Source organism: Lepidochelys kempii, chromosome 1, assembly GCF_965140265.1.
Source record: "Lepidochelys kempii isolate rLepKem1 chromosome 1, rLepKem1.hap2, whole genome shotgun sequence".
Classification (NCBI taxonomy): Eukaryota; Metazoa; Chordata; order Testudines; family Cheloniidae; genus Lepidochelys; species Lepidochelys kempii.
Genome location: NC_133256.1, coordinates 42,283,375 through 42,303,674, shown reverse-complemented (window position 1 = coordinate 42,303,674; position 20,300 = coordinate 42,283,375). Strand labels below are relative to the sequence as shown.

The 20,300-nt window shown below is 41.3% G+C and overlaps 1 protein-coding gene across 3 annotated transcripts in view; it reads left to right on the top strand.

Moving 5' to 3' along the window:
- The window catches only part of MTMR6 (myotubularin related protein 6), a 37,435-nt gene that overhangs the window by 1,090 nt on the left and 16,045 nt on the right, over nucleotides 1-20,300 (top strand). For all 3 annotated transcript variants that reach the window (XR_012158420.1, XM_073340205.1, XM_073340193.1), the window contains exons 2-8: nucleotides 7,765-7,881; nucleotides 10,547-10,709; nucleotides 13,114-13,271; nucleotides 13,994-14,122; nucleotides 15,247-15,381; nucleotides 17,422-17,554; nucleotides 19,136-19,245. Coding sequence is in view for 2 of the 3 variants with exons in the window: in XM_073340205.1 (XP_073196306.1) it covers nucleotides 7,765-7,881; nucleotides 10,547-10,709; nucleotides 13,114-13,271; nucleotides 13,994-14,122; nucleotides 15,247-15,381; nucleotides 17,422-17,554; nucleotides 19,136-19,245 (945 nt within the window). In the remaining variant the exon portion in view is untranslated. The remainder of the gene's footprint in view (nucleotides 1-7,764; nucleotides 7,882-10,546; nucleotides 10,710-13,113; nucleotides 13,272-13,993; nucleotides 14,123-15,246; nucleotides 15,382-17,421; nucleotides 17,555-19,135; nucleotides 19,246-20,300) is intronic.

Sequence of the window (20,300 nt, the reverse complement as noted above, 5' to 3'; positions counted from 1 at the left end):
ATTCATACAGAAATGTGATTTTTAAATTGATGGTTCCTCTTTAAAGATGACCTGCAAAGGGAAAAAACTGGATTTGAAACAATTTTTAGTTCTTTACAGGCCCTGTCAGTTATGTTCTAGCTCTACTGGGAACCATAAACAGTCATCATCCAAGCTGATTCATGTGTGGCGATCCATGCACCAGTGCAGAGCCCAGTTGACTTCAGTAGAGCCCTGCACAGGCATAAAGGACTATACATGCTGGATCATGGCTCTAGTGTAGATAGACTGCCAGCATCTTTAATACCATGTCAATTAGACCTATTCTGAGCAAAGTCAATGACAGTGAAGTGCTGAGTGCTAGTCTACTCTAATATTTCTAACATTGTAAACACAAATTGACATGAATTAATGTTGCGGTGGGAAATGTTTAGAAAATGTCCCTAGCGTAGATGATGATGTCTGCAAAACTACTCCAATGATACCACGAATCAAGAGAGTGAAGGATGAGTGAGAGGATATTTAGTAACTTTTTAAAACTTGTGTGCATCTGTTTTCTAATTTCAGTAGGTCATACTTTGGAGAAAGAATGCCTTGTTAAAGATTCATCACCCCTGCCCCCTTCAGTTAGTGTGAGAGTTAACAGAATGCATCCTCTGGGACATCTCGAGAAAAACCACTTAGACCAGAGTAGACATTCCAGTTATTTTCCCTATGTTAAAGAAAAGAAGTAAGGGGAATTTAAACAAAGCTTTCGGGCCCTCTTTATATGTTATAAAGAAGCAAACGGCAGAAGCAAAAATGTTCCTAGGCTGAAACTACTTGATGTCTGTGTTTCTGTGGTGTATGGAGTTTTTTGATGTGCAGAATGAGTTGTAGTTCAGCCTCCAGCAAGAAGAGAGGGAGTGCTGCTGTCTGCAAAGGCTGCTGAAGACAGCATTATCTGCAAAAAGAAAAGGAGTACTTGTGGCACCTTAGAGACTAACAAATTTATTTGAGCATAAGCTTTCGTGAGCTACGACTAACAAATTTATTTGAGCATAAGCTTTCGTGAGCTGTAGCTCACGAAAGCTTATGCTCAAATAAATTTGTTAGTCTCTAAGGTGCCACAAGTACTCCTTTTCTTTTTGCGAATACAGACTAACACGGCTGCTACTCTGAAACGTACATTTTCTGCAGTTCCCCAGAAGCCATCACCTTACAAGCTACTCATTTAATGATCAGGCAGTCTGACCATAAACTGGATTTATAGACATATGAAGGAAGGGGATGATGTCATGTTCCAGTTTTAAAGTACTGTAGTTATAACCAATATTTAATTAAGGGAGCAGGTTATCAGTTATTAATTTTCTTTATGCATCAGTATAAAACTCATTATGGCTGGGGAGGGTCTGATCAGTCAGCTGCTTGCCAACAAAGCTACATAAATTAAGACTTACTATGTTACACAAAACTAACATACTAGAGACAAGTGAATAGATTGAAAGGAACATTGTCATTTTAAGTAATGTTTGAGAATTTTGTTTTTACTACAGCTAATTTAACTTTTGTAAATGAAAGTAGCAATCCAGAATATAGATATTTTTACTTTACATTTGACAGGAAACTGGTTTAGCTGGCTGGATTCACCAATTTCCAAGTAGTTATTTTGGCAGCAAACCTTCACCTAGCTCTGTGTAGGCCCAATCCCATCGGAATCAATGAGGCTCAGGATGGGCACAGGATTTGACTGTACAGAGTCAATTGCAGGAATTGGGCCTTAGTTTCTCTTGTCAAAAATCAGATGAAGAAAGAAAAATGTAATTTTTAAAAAAGGAAATTTAAATTGTATGTCATGAATTTTTTTGAGGGTGCTCTGTCAGAGTCTAATATTATTTTGAAATAATTCCTGCTAAAATAATTCACGTTAAAATGTGGGGTTTAATTGGCAGAAATGACCAAGGTTGGTTATGAAAGGACTCTATTCAATTATGAAACATGTCTACTAATGTGCTTGCTTTGTTTATTTGTTTTTTTTTTTCAAAATAAACTTTGGAGGATATAATGTGCGTAGGAGTGGAAGAAGGGCAGGCAGGCATATACCAGTTGATAATAAATGTAAGCAGATCTATCATGGGAAGTGGGGCAATTAAAATATAAGTATCTTGTGAATCTCTTCTGCATAATAGTTTAGGCTGGACTTTGTTCTGACTGTTATGGGAGGCATATTTACTTTTTTAATCTGACTGCTCTTTGGCAATTTTGTTTTTCCACATGGATGGCATAGTAAATGGCTAAACAAACTATGAATGCTGCAAATGGAATCCTGGCTTGAAGGCAGAACTTATAGTGGGTCTAGTGGCAGGAATGCAATGACACGCACCTCTAGACCAATGGGCTGGCAGTGAGAACATTAACCTGAAGAGGTAATCATGAAGTTCCTTCCCTTCCCTTTCCAGTCTCAGTAATGAGGCTATTTTATTGTGGATTGAGTTTGTAATTGTAAATTCTCTTTGGAGTTGCCCTTAGTGTTCATTGCTGTTACAGCACATACTGAGTAAAATTTTGTAAAGCATCTAATTGACTTGGGAACGTAAATCCCATTCTCTTTCAATGAGATTTACGCTTTGAAGTGCTTAAATTGCATTTGAAAATGGGATTTACGCTCCTAAATCCTTACATACATTCCAAAATTGTATGCATTGTTCATCTTCGAACTAAACATGGAAAATAAAGATAAAGGGAAGTGTGAGTGAGATGGATTCTATGTGAAGTGGGGTTAGGGGAGCCCAGTCCCTGTGCTTCTGCCTCAGTTCCCCTGGTAGTGCCCCCTTAGTGCTCAGTGGAGCAATAACAGTGGTGCACTGGAGCCTAACCACACAGTCACAGAATATTTAAAAAAAGAAAAGGAGTACTTGTGGCACCTTAGAGACTAACCAATTTATTTGAGCATGAGCTTTCGTGAGCTACAGCTCACTTCATCGGATGCATACCGTGGAAACTGCAGAAGACATTATATACACACAGAGACCATGAAACAATACCTCCTCCCACCCCACTGTCCTGCTGGTAATAGCTTATCTAAAGTGATCATCAAGTTGGGCCATTTCCAGCACAAATCCAGGTTTTCTCACCCCCCCCCCCCCACACACACAAACAAAGTCACTCTCCTGCTGGTAATAGCCCATCCAAAGTGACAACTCTCTTCACAATGTGTATGATAATCAAGGTGGGCCATTTCCTGCACAAATCCAGGTTCTCTCACTCCCTCACCCCCCTCCAAAAACCACACACACAAACTCACTCTCCTGCTGGTAATAGTATATAATAGTATATAATGTATAACGTATATACAAAAGTATATAATGTCTTCTGCAGTTTCAGAAAGCCAAGGAATGTGTGGGCCCCTTACTGAATGAGGGAGGCAACCTAGTGACAGAGGATGTGGAAAAAGCTAATGTACTCAATGCTTTTTTTGCCTCTGTTTTCACTAACAAGGTCAGCTCCCAGACTGCTGCGCTGGGCATCACAAAATGGGGAAGAGATGGCCAGCCCTCTGTGGAGATAGAGGTGGTTAGGGACTATTTAGAAAAGCTGGACCTGCATAAGTCCATGGGGCCGGACGAGTTGCATCCGAGAGTGCTGAAGGAATTGGCGGCTGTGATTGCAGAGCCATTGGCCATTATCTTTGAAAACTCGTGGCGAACCGGGGAAGTCCCGGATGACTGGAAAAAGGCTAATGTAGTGCCAATCTTTAAAAAAGGGAAGAAGGAAGATCCTGGGAACTACAGGCCAGTCAGCCTCACTTCAGTCCCTGGAAAAATCATGGAGCAGGTCCTCAAAGAATCAATCCTGAAGCACTTGCATGAGAGGAAAGTGATCAGGAACAGCCAACACGGATTCACCAAGGGAAGGTCATGCCTGACTAATCTAATCGCCTTTTATGATGAGATTACTGGTTCTGTGGATGAAGGGAAAGCAGTGGATGTATTGTTTCTTGACTTTATCAAAGCTTTTGACACGGTCTCCCACAGTATTCTTGTCAGCAAGTTAAGGAAGTATGGGCTGGATGAATGCACTATAAGGTGGGTAGAAAGCTGGCTAGATTGTCGGGCTCAACGGGTAGTGATCAATGGCTCCATGTCTAGTTGGCAGCCGGTATCAAGTGGAGTGCCCCAAGGGTCGGTCCTGGGGCTGGTTTTGTTCAATATCTTCATAAATGATCTGGAGGATGGTGTGGATTGCACTCTCAGCAAATTTGCGGATGATACTAAACTGGGAGGAGTGGTAGATACGCTGGAGGGGAGGGATAGGATACAGAAGGACCTAGACAAATTGGAGGATTGGGCCAAAAGAAATCTGATGAGGTTCAATAAGGATAAGTGCAGGGTCCTGCACTTAGGACGGAAGAACCCAATGCACAGCTACAGACTAGGGACCGAATGGCTAGGCAGCAGTTCTGCGGAAAAGGACCTAGGGGTGACAGTGGACGAGAAGCTGGATATGAGTCAGCAGTGTGCCCTTGTTGCCAAGAAGGCCAATGGCATTTTGGGATGTATAAGTAGGGGCATAGCGAGCAGATCGAGGGACGTGATCGTTCCCCTCTATTCGACATTGGTGAGGCCTCATCTGGAGTACTGTGTCCAGTTTTGGGCCCCACACTTCAAGAAGGATGTGGATAAATTGGAGAGAGTCCAGCGAAGGGCAACAAAAATGATTAGGGGACTGGAACACATGAGTTATGAGGAGAGGCTGAGGGAGCTGGGATTGTTTAGCCTGCAGAAGAGAAGAATGAGGGGGGATTTGATAGCTGCTTTCAACTACCTGAAAGGGGGTTCCAAAGAGGATGGCTCTAGACTGTTCTCAATGGTAGCAGATGACAGAACGAGGAGTAATGGTCTCAAGTTGCAGTGGGGGAGGTTTAGATTGGATATTAGGAAAAACTTTTTCACTAAGAGGGTGGTGAAACACTGGAATGCGTTACCTAGGGAGGTGGTAGAATCTCCTTCCTTAGAGGTTTTTAAGGTCAGGCTTGACAAAGCCCTGGCTGGGATGATTTAACTGGGAATTGGTCCTGCTTTGAGCAGGGGGTTGGACTAGATGACCTTCTGGGGTCCCTTCCAACCCTGATATTCTATGATTCTATGAACTGTTGGGCCCAGTATTCTACCAAGGAGAACTGTTGACACATGCATCCAGTCTTCTTATCACTGACTCTATAAAGCCATACACATAACTGTATTCAGCCTGTGGACGGACTTTCCAGTTATGGTGCTCTTGACTTTTTTAAAACAAATCTGAAATGAACTCTACAAGTGTCTGGCCAAGCTTTTGCAATGTACTTAGATACTTACATTGTACAGGAGTGACAGTTTGTCACTCTTTGGTTAGCCTAAGGAAATAGTATGGTTATGCTCAGAAAAGAGACTGTGCAAAAATGGCACCGTAGATCTGTTTCTTATGTGTATTCCAATTCAAATCTTATTTTAGTGAAAGAATTCAGTTATTACTTTTTATCTTTACTACTGTAGAACAATACAGGTATGGGATTAATTTCTGCTTCAAAAATCATCAGTACTTCTGAGTCAATTCCACTGTAGGGTCTTTTACTAGTAATACTTGTCAGAAAGAGTACAACTTGGCTGTTGGATCTCAGGATGAGCTTGCAGGTATGGTATTTAGTAAGGGTGTTGAGGGCAGGAAATCTCTATTTGTAACCTGAGCAAATTTGATATGGAGTCATGGCGAGACAGTAAACCTGGAATGACAGAATGCCATTTTTAGTTACTCCTCAGAGTTTAATCACCCTTTAAACACTTGGAAGGCAAGACTTGATTGTTGTATTTTTCTTCTGTGATGTACTAGCCATCTTATTAGAGAACATTCAGACATGTCCTTTTTTATGCAGTCTTTGATCATCACTACCAGTCCCAATCAATTACTCAGCCCTCTCCTGTGACTCTGGTTACTGTAAATAGATTTCATATATTGTTGGGGTGACTGTTTTCTATCCTGCTATTGAAAGCTCTCTAAAATTCTTAGAGACAAGGTAATTTTTTGTCAAAATATTGCTTCCAAACTACTTAGTGATGCCCCCTGGCATTTTCTTTGCTGTATATTCTTAGATTTGTTTTAATTTTATTTATATTGCAAATGCAGGCCATCTTTTATATTGTATCCTTTTTTAAATCCCTTTTTCTATACAACTGACAAACTGACTTGTTTTAATCCCCCCCCCCCCCTTTGAGGTGTGGCATACTGTTAATGGTTCATTAGAACAGTGTGCACACAACCTATCCTTCCCACTGCACTTGACTTTTTTTTTTTTTTAAATGGCTTTAGTTGTTTAACAATCAAATCTGTACCATTTGGGGTCATCTAGATACAGTTATCTGTGCCTGCATTATCAAGGTAATATCTAGGAAATGCAGATGCCTGCTTTGCTGAACCAGGGCTCTATCTATGCTGTCACAGCCACCTCTCCTGGGTTCTGATCCTGCTGCCAGAGAAGTGATGGGGCATTGTGCCATTGACTTTAATGGGAGTAGCATTGGGCCCCTAGCAACACAGCTCTAATTTGGCACTAATGAGACAGTCCTGCCAAGAAATAATGAGGACTACAGAGACCAGCCTTTCACTGTAGTCCTTTTGTGTTGTGGTATTTCACATATAGGATCATGTAACATATAGGATCATGATTTGTTTCTTGTAAAACCAACTCTATGGAGTTTGTAAAGAGCTTTGTTCACTCCAGCTAAATTGTGGGCTATCTAAAACCCCCTTTGATGATATATTCCTTTATTGGGGTTAAGGATGGGAAGATTTTTGGTTGGGTACCAGCATGAGAAATCTCTCCCTGCAAGAGCTTTCTAGTCTAAAACAACTCCTCTGCCATTTTAGGAGAATGTCTTTTTGCTGATAGGTTTCAGAGTAGCAGCCGTGTTAGTCTGTATTCGCAAAAAGAAAAGGAGTACTTGTGGCACCTTAGAGACTAACCAATTTATTGGAGCATAAGCTTTCGTGAGCTACAGCTCACAAGCTTATGCTCCAATAAATTGGTTAGTCTCTAAGATGCCACAAGTACTCCTTTTTTTTGCTGATAGTAGCCCTTGTTTCCATTTTACTGGGAGTTTCCAGTTCACTACCAGAGAGCAAGTCATTATACCATGACCTAGGTTTTGGAGGGTGGGAACAGTACAAAGCGAGAGTGAAAATGAAGTCAGGGTAAGCTGGTCCGTGGGCTCTGACAGGGATACAGAAAACCTCAGAAGAAAAAAAAGATGTTAATTCAGTACTCGAGATCTCTACATAATAGGATAATATACTTACTATTGCTTGAGGATTTGCTGCTATACTTCAGATAGACTTGGATGCTACAAGTTTTCTACTTTAGCAAATTATACCTCTTGCTTTCAAAACGGTTCTTAAATACACTGACCCTAGTGGAAAGTAATCCCTAATACGTAGCAGAACAGAAGGTGACTCTTTATTTGAAAAACTTTAACTTTACAGATGAGAATTGAATCTACTTATGATCCTAACCTTGTGTCTTTATTGTGCATTGTCTTGAACAGACGGGATTACCTAGGTTATCTAGCTAGTCTTCGTGGCAAATCAGATTTGTTTGCTATTGCTTGCTTCCTAGTATTTGTCCCATGTAGTTTTAAATGTGCAATGCATTTGAGCTTCCACCACTTTCAAGATTATTCCACAGGCTGATAGATCTCACTGTCAGGGAACGTTTTTCACCCTGATGTTCAGTCATTTTTGACTTCCTGTAAAATGTTTGTTTTTTCTCTCTTACAGGTAGAGCAGGTGAAATTAATAGACCGTTTCAGCACCAGCAACAAATCATTAACGGGAACTCTGTACCTTACAGCAACTCATCTGTTATTTATAGACTCTAGCCAGAAGGAGACTTGGGTAAGGGTATCAAATACATTACCTTGTAGCCTGAAAATACGCAGCTTCTCCAAATGTGTTTTCTTTTCCTTTTTTTTTCTTGTGCATATGTAATCAAAGATAAATAATTAATTGGATATAGTTTCTCTCATATTTTCCCCTACTTCATGATGCACACAAACAATAAAGAATAGATCCACAATCCGTACTCTTACTGTGCACCAGTGACCAGGCTTAAGTGCTGCATCTTGTCATTATGGCTAATGTCAAACATGGGTGTCTAAAATAAATCCATATTATTTAAGCACTTAAAAATAGCTGCCTGATTTTCAAAGGTGGGAGCTGTGGGTGCTTGGTATCTCTAAAAATCAAGTAATTATGCACCTAATTTCCATTTCTTGTCTATTCAAAGATGGTCATGCCAAATTAGTTCTCCATTTGTGTGTGTGTGGTGACTTTGTTTAGATCTCTACCTCTTTGACTTTCTGTGCTATCAGATGAGAGGAGATTGTTTATTGATCTAAGCATCAGGTTTAACATATCTAGATTTCCTTGAACTCCAGGTTCAAATCCTTGTAGCTTTAAATGAGACAACAAAACCCAAGGGTCTCAGTTCTGCATGAACACTAAAGATCTTGTAGGTTTTTCAAAAAGGTATGAGCATCTCAGCTATGACCGTAGTCCTGTATCCTGGTTACCTGCTTGGCTAGCTGCTGCCCATGCTCTCAGAGGAATCTGTGCTTCAGTGTTTCTGTGGATACAGTATATAGTTTTGAGGAAGCTTTGGAATCCTTCACAACGAAAGGTGCTGTATATGTGTGTTTAAAAAAAAAAAAAAAAAGTTCAAAAGCACTGATTGTTCCCATTGTGCTTTACTTCATTTTAAACATCCTTGAAGTCAGTCCAGTTCTATCCACAGTACAACTTCTATTGAACTAAATTTATAGAAAGAGTATATATAAGAGCATCTTTAATCATTGTTAGTATAGTAGAACCCCATTTATCTGAGCCTACATTATCCGGCTCTCCATGTTAACCAAACCGAACTCCCTGGTGGCAGGGCTCAGCTCCCACTATCAGCCCTGGGCCCTGCTGCCAGGGGTTGAAGCTCTTTGCCCGTTCTCTGGATTATCTGGATTTTTGATTATCTGATTTGGCCCCAGTCCCCATTAGATCGGATAAACTGGGTTCCACTGTATAAAATTCTGTTATTGAAATCTAGTCCCATCCTCTCAAATACATGTCTTGCAAAATGCTTTCTTAAACTCCTGTCTAATTTTATTTGAGTCTTAAGAGGAGAAAACAACTGTGGTAGTAAGAGGACTGAATAGTATGCTCCCTTCAGTGTCTCAGATGAAGTGGAGTGCATCTGTGGCTTTCCTGCATAGGGGCACAGCTGTTAAATCACACATGCATTTTTCCATATTTGATCTGTTGTGTTTACATGTCTGTATAAAATAATTTTGTAAAATTCCTATATTAACTTTTTCTTCCCTCAAAGGACATGTATTATGGTTGAGGTGGTGGTTTGGTGGGGGAGAAGTTGTATGGAACTGACTTTGGAGTTTAACATCTAGATCATCCAGATGAGTAGCTGTAGAATAATTCATAGTAGATCTTTCTCATCTCTCTCTTTTCATCCTGTTCCCCAGGAACAGATTATGCTGCCTCCTAGCTCACACTTGTGTGGGTAGAGAGGCTGATTCTAGGAATAGATGTCAGAAGTAAAGAGCACTAACATAAACTACAGTTATAGGCATAAATGTAAGGTAACCTCCACATTCTTCAATAGAAAGTCCATCTTCTGCATATTAAGTAGTGGTCCAACTCCTTAAAACTGAAGTTTGAGGAAATCCCTTCCTGCAAAAGATTCCATGTTTTCCTCCTGACCTGGGGTGAAATGCTATATTTTTTTTCACAAAAACGGGTTTCAAGAAAAATTCTGTTTCTGGAGAACCAAAACTTTTTAGCCTTCACAGCTGCTGGCCTGGAATAATCTGGCAGAAAATGAAACTGACAGCAGGCCTGAAAGGCTCTTGTCAAAGAGCAGGGTGCTCAGCCTTTGTGTCTCTCCCTCAGTACCAACCTGAGCAGCCCTCCTGTAAAATTGTGTCAATTTCACAGCCTACAGAAGGAAAGCAAAATTGACAAAAGCCTTCTAGACAGGGAGCTGAGGAACCCTCATTTTGATTTTCATGACAGAGAATTGATTTTTTTTTGTGTGTGTGTGCGCCAAAAATGAAATTTTCCTATGGAAAAATGTTTGATGCTTTGAACTTAAGAGCACTCCCAGACATGGAAAGCAACCAACTGCATATCTTCCCAACACCTAAATGGATACAGCTTTTCAGCCAACGGAGCTTTATAGAAAGTGCCTGCCTTTTTGAAGATTTACCTTTGCACTATGTGTGAAGAAAGAGATTCACTTGAAGTTTGTGACATACTGGTAATCCTTTGAAGTTTAGGGGAAGAGAAGGAGCATAATTTCAAATAAATGGTTAGGATAGGTTGACCACAATAGGTCAGGGATTTCTTTAACAAATTAAACCTATTGTATTAGGATTTTTGACTAGCTTGTTCAGTTATGTTTAACAATTACTTTGTCTCTTTTCAAGAGTATATTTTAAAGTGCTATTGATTAACATCTTACAGTAAGACTTGAATTATGAATTCTTGTGTGCCATAGATACTACATCATCATATCGCTGCAGTGGAGAAACTTGCCTTGACTACTTCAGGCTGCCCTCTTGTGATCCAGTGCAAGAACTTCAGGGTAGTTCACTTTATTGTTCCCAGAGAAAGGGATTGTCATGACATTTACAACTCGTTGCTGCAACTGTCAAAACCAGGTATGACTTTCAAGTGCACAAGACCTTGCAGTGTATGTTTGTGCCACCATTCTGCAAAACAACTCTGGGCTTTGTGCTATTTCTGTTATTAAATGTGAGGCTTCTATAAAGTCTCGGAAATTGAGCAGCATAAACACAGAAAGCCATTTATCTGTTGTGCATAGTTTTGGTAACTGTTATTCTGTAGTTTTGAGTGTGCTGACATACGGGTATGGGAGAAGGTGAGATCTTAAGTGATTGTGAAACTGCATTTATAAAAGTCACTGCTGGTTGTCACATCCCTCGGGGTATAACCTAGACTGTGGGACCACTGAGTCCCCTTAAACTTTTCAGCCTGGGCTGTCTTTCACAATGTTATGCCAGTGATAAGCAGCAAACCCGTCCAGGTGCTGTGATCGCTCAGCTATCAACTTGTGAAGAGACACACCCAGCTGAGTTGCATGAATGCTCTCTAAACCATTCATGGATTATACAGAGGGAGATTCTAACCAATTCCTCCAGCCCCCAAGCCTTGTACCCTAGTAATATCTTCAGCAGTGTAAAACAGTACAGACTTTGGGGTGGGGCTGGGGATGAGGGATTTGGGGTGCAGGAGGGTGCTCTGGGCTGGGATTGAGGGGTTCAGAGGGCAGGAAGGGGGATCAGTGCTGGGGTGGCTCAGGGGTGCAGGCTCTGGGCGGTGTTTACCTCAAGCAGCTCCCGGAAGCAGCGGCATGTCCCCCTTCCAGTTCCTGCGTGGCCAGACGGCTCTGCGGACAGGGCAGTATGCAGGTGCCAGCCCTGCAGCTCCCATTGGCCACAGTTCCCGCCAATGGGAGCTGCACGCAGAACCCCTTGGCTGCCCCTAAACGTAGGAGCCGGAGGGCTGACATACCGCTGTTTCCAGGAGCCGCAGCATGCGTGTGCATACTGGCCCCCAGGCCCCCAACCCCGCTCCTTCACTACATAGTGAAGCTTTATGAAACTAGTAACAAACACTTTGAAAATGAATGCTGAAATTTTGAGAATAACACAGTAGTGATCCTTGTAGGTTTATAACTGGTTTTTGTCATCTTCATATCTGATCTGTCCAAAAAACTTCTTCTGTATTTTGTTGTTTACAACAGTTCTAAATATTAAATCTAACATATAAACTGTATATCAGATCAATCGTTAGGAAAATTTTGTCTTGTTCCACTAGAAAATGTAAGATTGCCACAATTTTGGACCTGCATTCATTTCTGCCCTCATCTTTTAAAATTCTTCCCATTCTTTGAGCTCCTACTAAGCTTTCTACTGACTACCGTTTATCTCCAGGGGTCTCAAACTCCCGGCCTGCGGGCAATCTGCCGCCTACAAACCTCCCTAATGTGGCCTGCGGGGCTCCAGCAGTATTGTGGCCCTTGGCCCCACCTGCCACCCCCGGGCACTCCCCCTCATCCCCCCAGGCTATTTACATGGCCCAGGGCTCCGGCAACGCAGTGGAGCTGAGCGGCGTCTGCCTGCTCACTTCACGTGTCTGCTGGCCCTTCCCTGTGGCCCAGGGCGGGGCTGTGCCTCCGCGTGCTGTCCTTGCCCTAGTGCCCCTGTGGCCAATGGGAAGCTGCAGGGGTGGTGCCTGGGGTAGCAGCAGCGCACGGAGGCCCCCCCAGCCCACCCTACCTTGGAGGGTGTGGTGATTACCTGGGGCTCTAACCCCCTCCCGAGTCTGCACCCCCCCCCACCCAAACTCCCTCCAGAGCCCAACCTCTCACCCCTTCTGCACCCCCACCCCCTGTCCCAGCCCAGAGCCTGCACCCAGCACCCAAACTCCCTCCCAGAGCCCGCACCCCTACCCCAGACCGCCTCCCCCACCCCAGAGCCTTAGGCAGGTGGGCGGCGGAGTTCTGGGGGGCGGGTTCTGGGCGGCATGAGTGACATTATTGGCCCGCTGGAAGGATTTGAGGACTGGCACTAAGGTAAATGGAGTTTGAGACCCCTGCTTTATTTCTGATCTGCTCCTAACTTTGTGCTACTCTAAATGTTGCCCCTCAAACCTTGAAGATGTCCCAGTTGATTTATGGCTAGGAACCTCCCTATTCTGTAGAAAATACTGAAACCTACGTTCCACCACACTTACCTGTGCTGATGTCCATTCATCGTTCTTTGTCAGTTAACTTGTGTGACTTCAGATTGTAAACTCTTTGGGGCGGAAGTTACATACCAAGTAAAATATTACACTAAGCCACTTTGGTGCTTTTGAAAGTGACCTAAGCATTTTTGAAAAGTTTATCCACCATGAATATTTATAAAATATCTTGCCCTGTCACAGAACTACAAAGATAATCGTCAGACGATGAATTCAACTATTCCTGCCCTTTTTCTGACAATAATGACACTAGGATCTGATTCCATGCATAATATCTTGTTTTCTTGTTTCCTTTAGCAAGTTACGATGAATTGTATGCCTTCTCTTACAATCCAAAACAAAATGAGTCTAAGCGGCTGCAAGGCTGGCAACTCATTGACCTTGCAGAAGAATACAAGCGGATGGGAGTGCCAAACTCTAACTGGCAGTTGTCAGATGCTAATCGTGATTATGAGGTAAAGGATACTAGAGAATCTGTTGCAGTGGAGGAAACGTGTTTATTTTTATGCCTATTTGATTTTATAACCTCAGATTCCAGGCCAACACACTATCTGCAATGCCTTGCAAACCACATACCCTTTGAGTCATGAGTTTGCTGCATAAAGTGAAAGGATGCGGAAGATGGGAGAGCCTACTTATGACTCTCTCCCTCCCCGTTCGTTTTTTTTGACTTTCCGATAGTCTTTGGATAGCATGGTTTCTTTCTCATTTTCCCTCAACGACAGTCCTATTTTAAGGGTAAGCCATGGAAATCCTGTTGTTCAGTGAGGGAGAAGCCTACCCTTGCATAAGTGAAGTTGGGGATAGGTGCAAGGGGTGTGATCTTTCTATACTACTGCTGTGGAATTATTCTCTGTGGTCTCATTTTGATAGACTGTACACTGGTGTCTCAGTCCCCTTCCACAGTGTATGATTTTGATTTCATCATTTTTTCGTACCCTTTAATCCATGTATCACTTCTGGTGTGTGTACATTAGGAAGGATTATGGGCATATTTCTGTATGACAGGTGCAAGTGTGTTTCCTCTGTGTCATCTAGCCCTGCTATAACCACCTTCTTATCCACAAAGCTGTCATGATTCATGCAAGGACAGCAGTCCACTGTAAGAAATCTTGCACCAGATTTGATGTAGTCTGTAAATGAAACACTTACATTGTACATTTATTTTGTCCTGCAGATTTGTGAATCCTATCCCAGAGAACTTTATGTTCCCAGAACTGCAAGCAAGCCCGTAATCGTTGGTAGCTCCAAATTTAGAAGCAAAGGAAGATTCCCAGTGTTATCATATTATCACAGAGATAAAGAGGTACAGTCTGATTTCCTTTCAGCACAAGTAGGCTAAAACTATTTCTCAACAGATGCCATTGGTCCAGGAAAGATAGGGAGGTAAGTATAATAACCCAGGTTAATAAAACAATCCTAGTTCCTTAATCTCTGACACTGCTGATGGCTAATGAGATGCTTAGGTCATACTTAGCCAACTGTAAAATTCTTCACTAGTCATTTGAATCTCTTAAAAGTTCAAAAATAGGGCCTTTAAGATTAGCTGATGATCAGATCCTGTGTTTTTTGTACTTTTTGGAAAGTCAAAAATAAAATCTTTTTGTTCCAAAATGCTGTGAACCATGGAAATATTTTGTTAAAGAGGGAGGAAGGGCAGGAAGAGAGAAAATCAAGTCCTGTGGAACTCCATAGAGGAGTGTTGTTTGTATGGAGCAGCAGCAGTCAATCTCAATCCTGATATATATCCGAGGGAATAGCAGTTATGTCAACTGCTCCCGTGAGTTCAGCAGTTTCTGAAGGGCCAGTATTGTAAAGCTACACACAGGCAACTGCCAGTTGTATCCACAGAGTGGATGTATTTGTGGGTGTTACCTGTTATGGAATATGTGATACACCCCTCAAAAAACAGTGCTGTCAAAGAGAGAACTACAGTTTTTATATTGGCCAGGCTGGAGACTGAGCGATCTGTAGAAGAGAACAAAATGATTGTGGATTCATCTTGTATTTAGGGAGAGAATAATTCAATAGAAAACATCCTGAGAGTGTACACACGAGACAGGCATTTATTTTAAGAAAAATGGGGGTGTGTGTTAAACTTAATTTTTTTCAAGAAGTAAACAGATGTCTAAGATCTTTGGGCTTACTTCCAAAATTTGGTAAACCTTTACATTATCAAAGTGCCATGTGATCTTCGAAGTCCATGAACAGCAGTCAGGGACTTAAATTTAAGGTCTACTATAAAAGTGTACTTTGATGTAAAAAGTTAGAGCATCTTTGCTTTAGTTCTTCAGCTTATCTTTCACTTCATAGGCTGCCAAATAAAAGAATTTACTCTGTTTCAGCTCTATAGAATACACATCTGAAGCATTTTTTTAGAGGTGTTACTTAATATACTGTTGCTATCCGATTCTTTGTTTTCTGTACTAGGCTGCCATTTGCAGATGCAGTCAACCTCTCTCAGGTTTCAGTGCCAGGTGTCTGGAGGATGAAAATATGCTGCATGCAATCAGTATAGCCAACCCCGCTCGTCACTGCATGTATGTCATGGACACTCGACCTAAGGTATGTACCTTTGTCAGGGTTGCAGCTTAGGGTTCATCTTAAATACCTTTTACTTGATCACTTTATACATACGGAAGTGCCATTGGGGGCACTATGTGGCTCAGGTGTTGGGTGTATGCTGTATCATGCTATTTAATCTCTACAGCATCGGTTCTTAGTCAGGGTTCTGAGGCCCCTAGAGGATCTGCAAGCAGGTTTCAGGGGGGCCGCCAAAATAAACCAGAGGGTAGGGCCGGCATTAGAGTTGCTGGGGCCCAGGGCAGAAAGCCCAAGCCCTGCTATGCAGGGCTGAAGCCAAAGCCTGAGCATTTTAGCTTTGCGGGGCCCCCTGTGGCGTGCCTGGGCAATTGCCCTGCTTGCTACCCCCTAATGCCGACACTGGCTTTTAATCTACGGGATATGCAGAAAAACAGTTGTGGCACAGGTGGGCCATGGAGTTTTTATAGCAGATTGGGAGGGCCTCAGAAAGAGAGAGATTGAGAACCCCTGCTCTAGATCATTGATTCAGAATTGTCCCAGTCGATGACCAAAAGTATTACTGTTTCATATGATGATCATGATCTATGTGAGATGAGTTTGGTAACTCTTCTTATTCAGGCAGCTAACCAAAACGAAACATACATTTCACCTAGGAACTTGGGTGAAGATTTTTAAAAATGGGTGCCTACAGTGCAAGACTCCATATTCAAGCAATAAATGTTGTTGTTTTAAAAGGTGCTGAGCACTCATAGCTCCCATTGAAGTCAATGAGAGCTGTTGAGTGTTCAGCACTTGTGAAAATTAGGCTACTTATTTAGCTGCCTAAACATAGATTTAGGAGTCAAATTTGGGCACCCATTTTTTTAGACCCTGAGTTTTAAAACTTCTTTTAACTATCTAACTGGGATGAAATGTGTAACCTGGATCTGAACTTTATAATAGCATTGGATGTGGAGCTGGAGGGCTGTTTTTAAAAACCCAAACAAACCAAGCGCACACCGGTAGAATTATAGTGAGTATGCCTTAATGGAGCATGGAGAAATTAAGAGACAGAAATTGTAAAACTTAGAGAGAGCATCTGCAGGACAGTGTTCAAGCCCTAGAGTTTGTTTAGATACCACATTTCAGTAAGCAATTTCACATTAGTACATCTTTACTTCTTTGGTCACTAATCAGATTAAGGGGTGGGCATATCAAGTGGTGATTATTTCCTAAACTCTGCTTATAAGCAAACTCCACCCATATCTGTTATCAAAATGAGACGTTGCTTAAAGTAGACTGTAGGTCGCCTCTCTTTTTTATGTATTTTGGTTAACAATAAAATAGTTAATCATATCTGATCAGCTCTTAAAGTTCAGCATTAGGACTACACTGAGGAGAGTGGTGCAGCTGATACTTACTGGAGCCATTGTTGCAGACTTTGGCAGATACATTTGTTGGTTCCACTCGGAAGTTCTTATTTTTAAATTTATGTGATCATAAGGACTAGAAGATTCAACTTTAATTGTAAAACATTAGATTCTGTAGCACAAGAGGGAAGCCTCCAAAAAAAGTGCTCACTTGTTGAGTGAAATGGAGCCAGCCCAGTTGGATTTGTTTTTGTACCTCATAATTTTGTAGATATCATATTACACTGATCTTTTTTCCCCTTCAAATTACACACCTCAGGTATCCTAACACTTCATAGTACTAACTTTTTTCTTTTAGGCTAATTACGATGTGGCATCTTTCAAATAAGCAATTATGATTTGGGGAAAGGAGAATTAGGAATATTAATTCAGATTTGTCAGCTCTCAACATGATCTGATTGTTTTTACTTTTCATAGTCTTCTATGTATCATATCATCCCCCCCCCCATGTTGTCATTCTCATGTCAGAGTAATCCTTTCAGATTAGTCTGCCACAAATCTGATATCCAGAAGGATGTTTGGTATATGTGTGCTAGTTTTGTTTTTTAACCGAGTGTCCTGATGAAGATGCTTGGTTACTTAATCTATATTTTGATTGTACAATTTAGTTTTTAACTCCTGGTTTTAAATATTTGCGTTTTCTTCCACTAAGCTTAATGCAATGGCAAACAGAGCAGCAGGTAAAGGCTATGAAAATGAAGACAACTATGCTAACATTAGATTCCAGTTTGTTGGAATTGAAAACATTCACGTCATGAGATCCAGCCTGCAGAAACTTTTAGAAGGTATGTTTTTTGTTCTGTCGGGTAACAGAGTATGATTAAAAATAGGATAAGTGACCATCTCATGTCATTGGTCTATTAATGTTAGTCTATGCAAAACACCGAGGAACTTCCAAACTTTGTTACCGACAGCAGTGAATGTAATGTCTGTTATGGACTTCTGCGGGGTAGGTGCCAGTTTTAATCACAATTCCTTGGCAATGAGTTCTTATGAATTCTCAGTCATTTGTCTTAAACTATTTTCCTTAACATGTAATGTGTCTTGGGTGGAAGTGGGAAAATTCTGTTAGCATGTCAGATGGTTTACGGGAGAAAACCATTGGGGTTTATAACATGCATGTATTACCCCTGATTTTTCAATAGGACATAAATGTTGCAATTCTTGACTGTACTCACAAATAAAATACTCTGACATCTGAGTGCTATAAAATGTACCTACACTTACTTTCACACTCAGAAATCAGAGACCAGTTCTAAAAGGATTTATTTTGCACTAACTGTGCTACATCTTCACTCGCTCTCTGCTAAAAATTCTCTCAACTCACATGGTCATGTGATCTTGTGGTAGCCACGTGGGTAACTGTTTCATCTTTTTTGATGGCCAGACCTCTCAATCAGCTAGTATCAACAGTGCAGAACTATTTTGATTTACATGACCTGGTTCAAGCCAGATTGGTTGGTTGGCAGTCAGAGTAATGTATGTGATTCAAAGTGAATTACAGGCAAAAAGTTATTACCGTCTTACGATTTACTTGATGTCCTAAGTCCTGTTTCTTGCGGACTGACAATTGTCCACATCACAAAAAAAAACAATAGCTCTTCACGTTCAATAGCAATGAAGCACCCATTTGATACTCTCGGAAGACAGGAGAGAAATTAGAATGATTTGAGGGTGAACTACCCTCTCCTATTAATGATTTCCCCTTAATTTCCCTCCCCCACTGCCACCAGTATCACATCTGAGGTACATTAGTGAGGCAATATGGAGGAGCTTACAATGAGGAAGCGGCAGTGCATCTGTTCTGCAGATACACAAAGGGCTTCACTGTCCAAGGTCGTCAGTTCGTTGCACTATTCAAGCACTACATCTACTTTATTATTTAAATAAAGTGATTTACTGGAGTAATCATTTATAACTGTTCAAAACCGTAAACATTGTCTGGTTATGTGATTTATTCCCTGGGTAAATATTTTTGATAGGCTGTTGGGATTGTGGCGTGTTTATCTTGTGCTGTCCTTCCTCTGTTAGGTTAGGTAGCTCTTCCTATTGGGAGCCACTAATCCTATTTCCTTGAATGTTGTCATTACATTTTGACCACACTGGTGACTTAGTATCTCTTCACTTCTGTAACTCATGATCAGCTATCTGCAAGATCTATTTTAGATGAAAAATTATATTTATTACTCTCGTTTGCATTTCTGAAACATTCGGAATCTTAGACTTTTACCAAAAGAGGAGAATAATTCAAATAGATTTTTAAACTCTGGGGATTATCAGCCTATCCTGTAATTATTTTATTTTTCTCCACCTAGAGAGCTACAGCTCCATAGAAAGTTTTAATGGCTTTTTTCTTTCTATTTCAGTTAGTGGTACAAAAGCTTTGTCTGTCAACAGTTTCTTGTCTGGTTTGGAGAACTCTGGCTGGCTGCGTCATATCAAAGCTATATTGGATGCTGCTATCATCTTAGCCAAAGTAATTCATATGCTCCTTCTTTCTCTGGGGGAGGGATGGTGATTGAAAAGTATGGTTCTGCCTGTCACCATTCTATCAGGTATAAACTGGGGATGGCTGCTGCTGCTATCGTCTCAGTGGTTGATGTTTTGCTTCATTATTAATCTTAATTATGTTAGAAATAACTACACACCAAGTACATCATCGTGCAAACAGAACATGTTTCTGTACGTTTCGAGAGAACAGATGTGCCTCCGAATATTTTAGGTTTCTTTGAAGGCTGCCCACCTACCAGTGTGAAGAAAGGATGTTAGGTTACCCAAGTTTTATGCTAGGTAGCCGTAGTTTAGAAATCACCTGACCTGCAAATATATGAATATGGGGATGCAGGAAGCTAAATGTTCTGAGTGTTCCACGTAGTAGGGGTGAGCAGGGGACCAGTCCCACAACTCTAACTTTACTTCTTTCTTTCCTTTTAGTTCAAGTCTTTTCAGAGTCAAATCAGCCAGTTCCTATTCAGAGTGCCCCCCAACATACTCTGATACACAGCTATCAAAGAACTGTACTGGCGCTGACCTATAGGGATAGGGTAAGCAACTTTTTTTATTACATGGTGTGGTTTGCAGCTTTAAACCAGCTACTTTTGTTATATCTCTTGAGATATAAAATCTCTGCAAATCCACGTCATATAATAATTAAAACCCTGACTCATTTATAGGCTGCTACAAGTGATGTTCTGTGATACCTTTGTCACAGAACAACATGTTAGTGTGACACAGGAATAGATAGCTGATTGAATGTGACTTTGGGGGACCTGAATTAGTGGGCAGGGAAAGGGTAGGTTGAAGTGGTTGTATGCTCAGTGCCCTTGTTCATTAGAACAAATCTATATGTACGCTACTCTCTTTAACATCTGAAGATTTGCAGGTCACATTTTAAGAGGGATATCAACCTCTAAGTAGGGATGTCAGTGTGCTGGGGCTCTTAATGTACCTGGTGCTTTTCTGAGGTGTTTACGCCTTGCAGTCTTTGTCACCTAGAGGCATTCTTTACTGTATGCTGTTTTATTTATTATC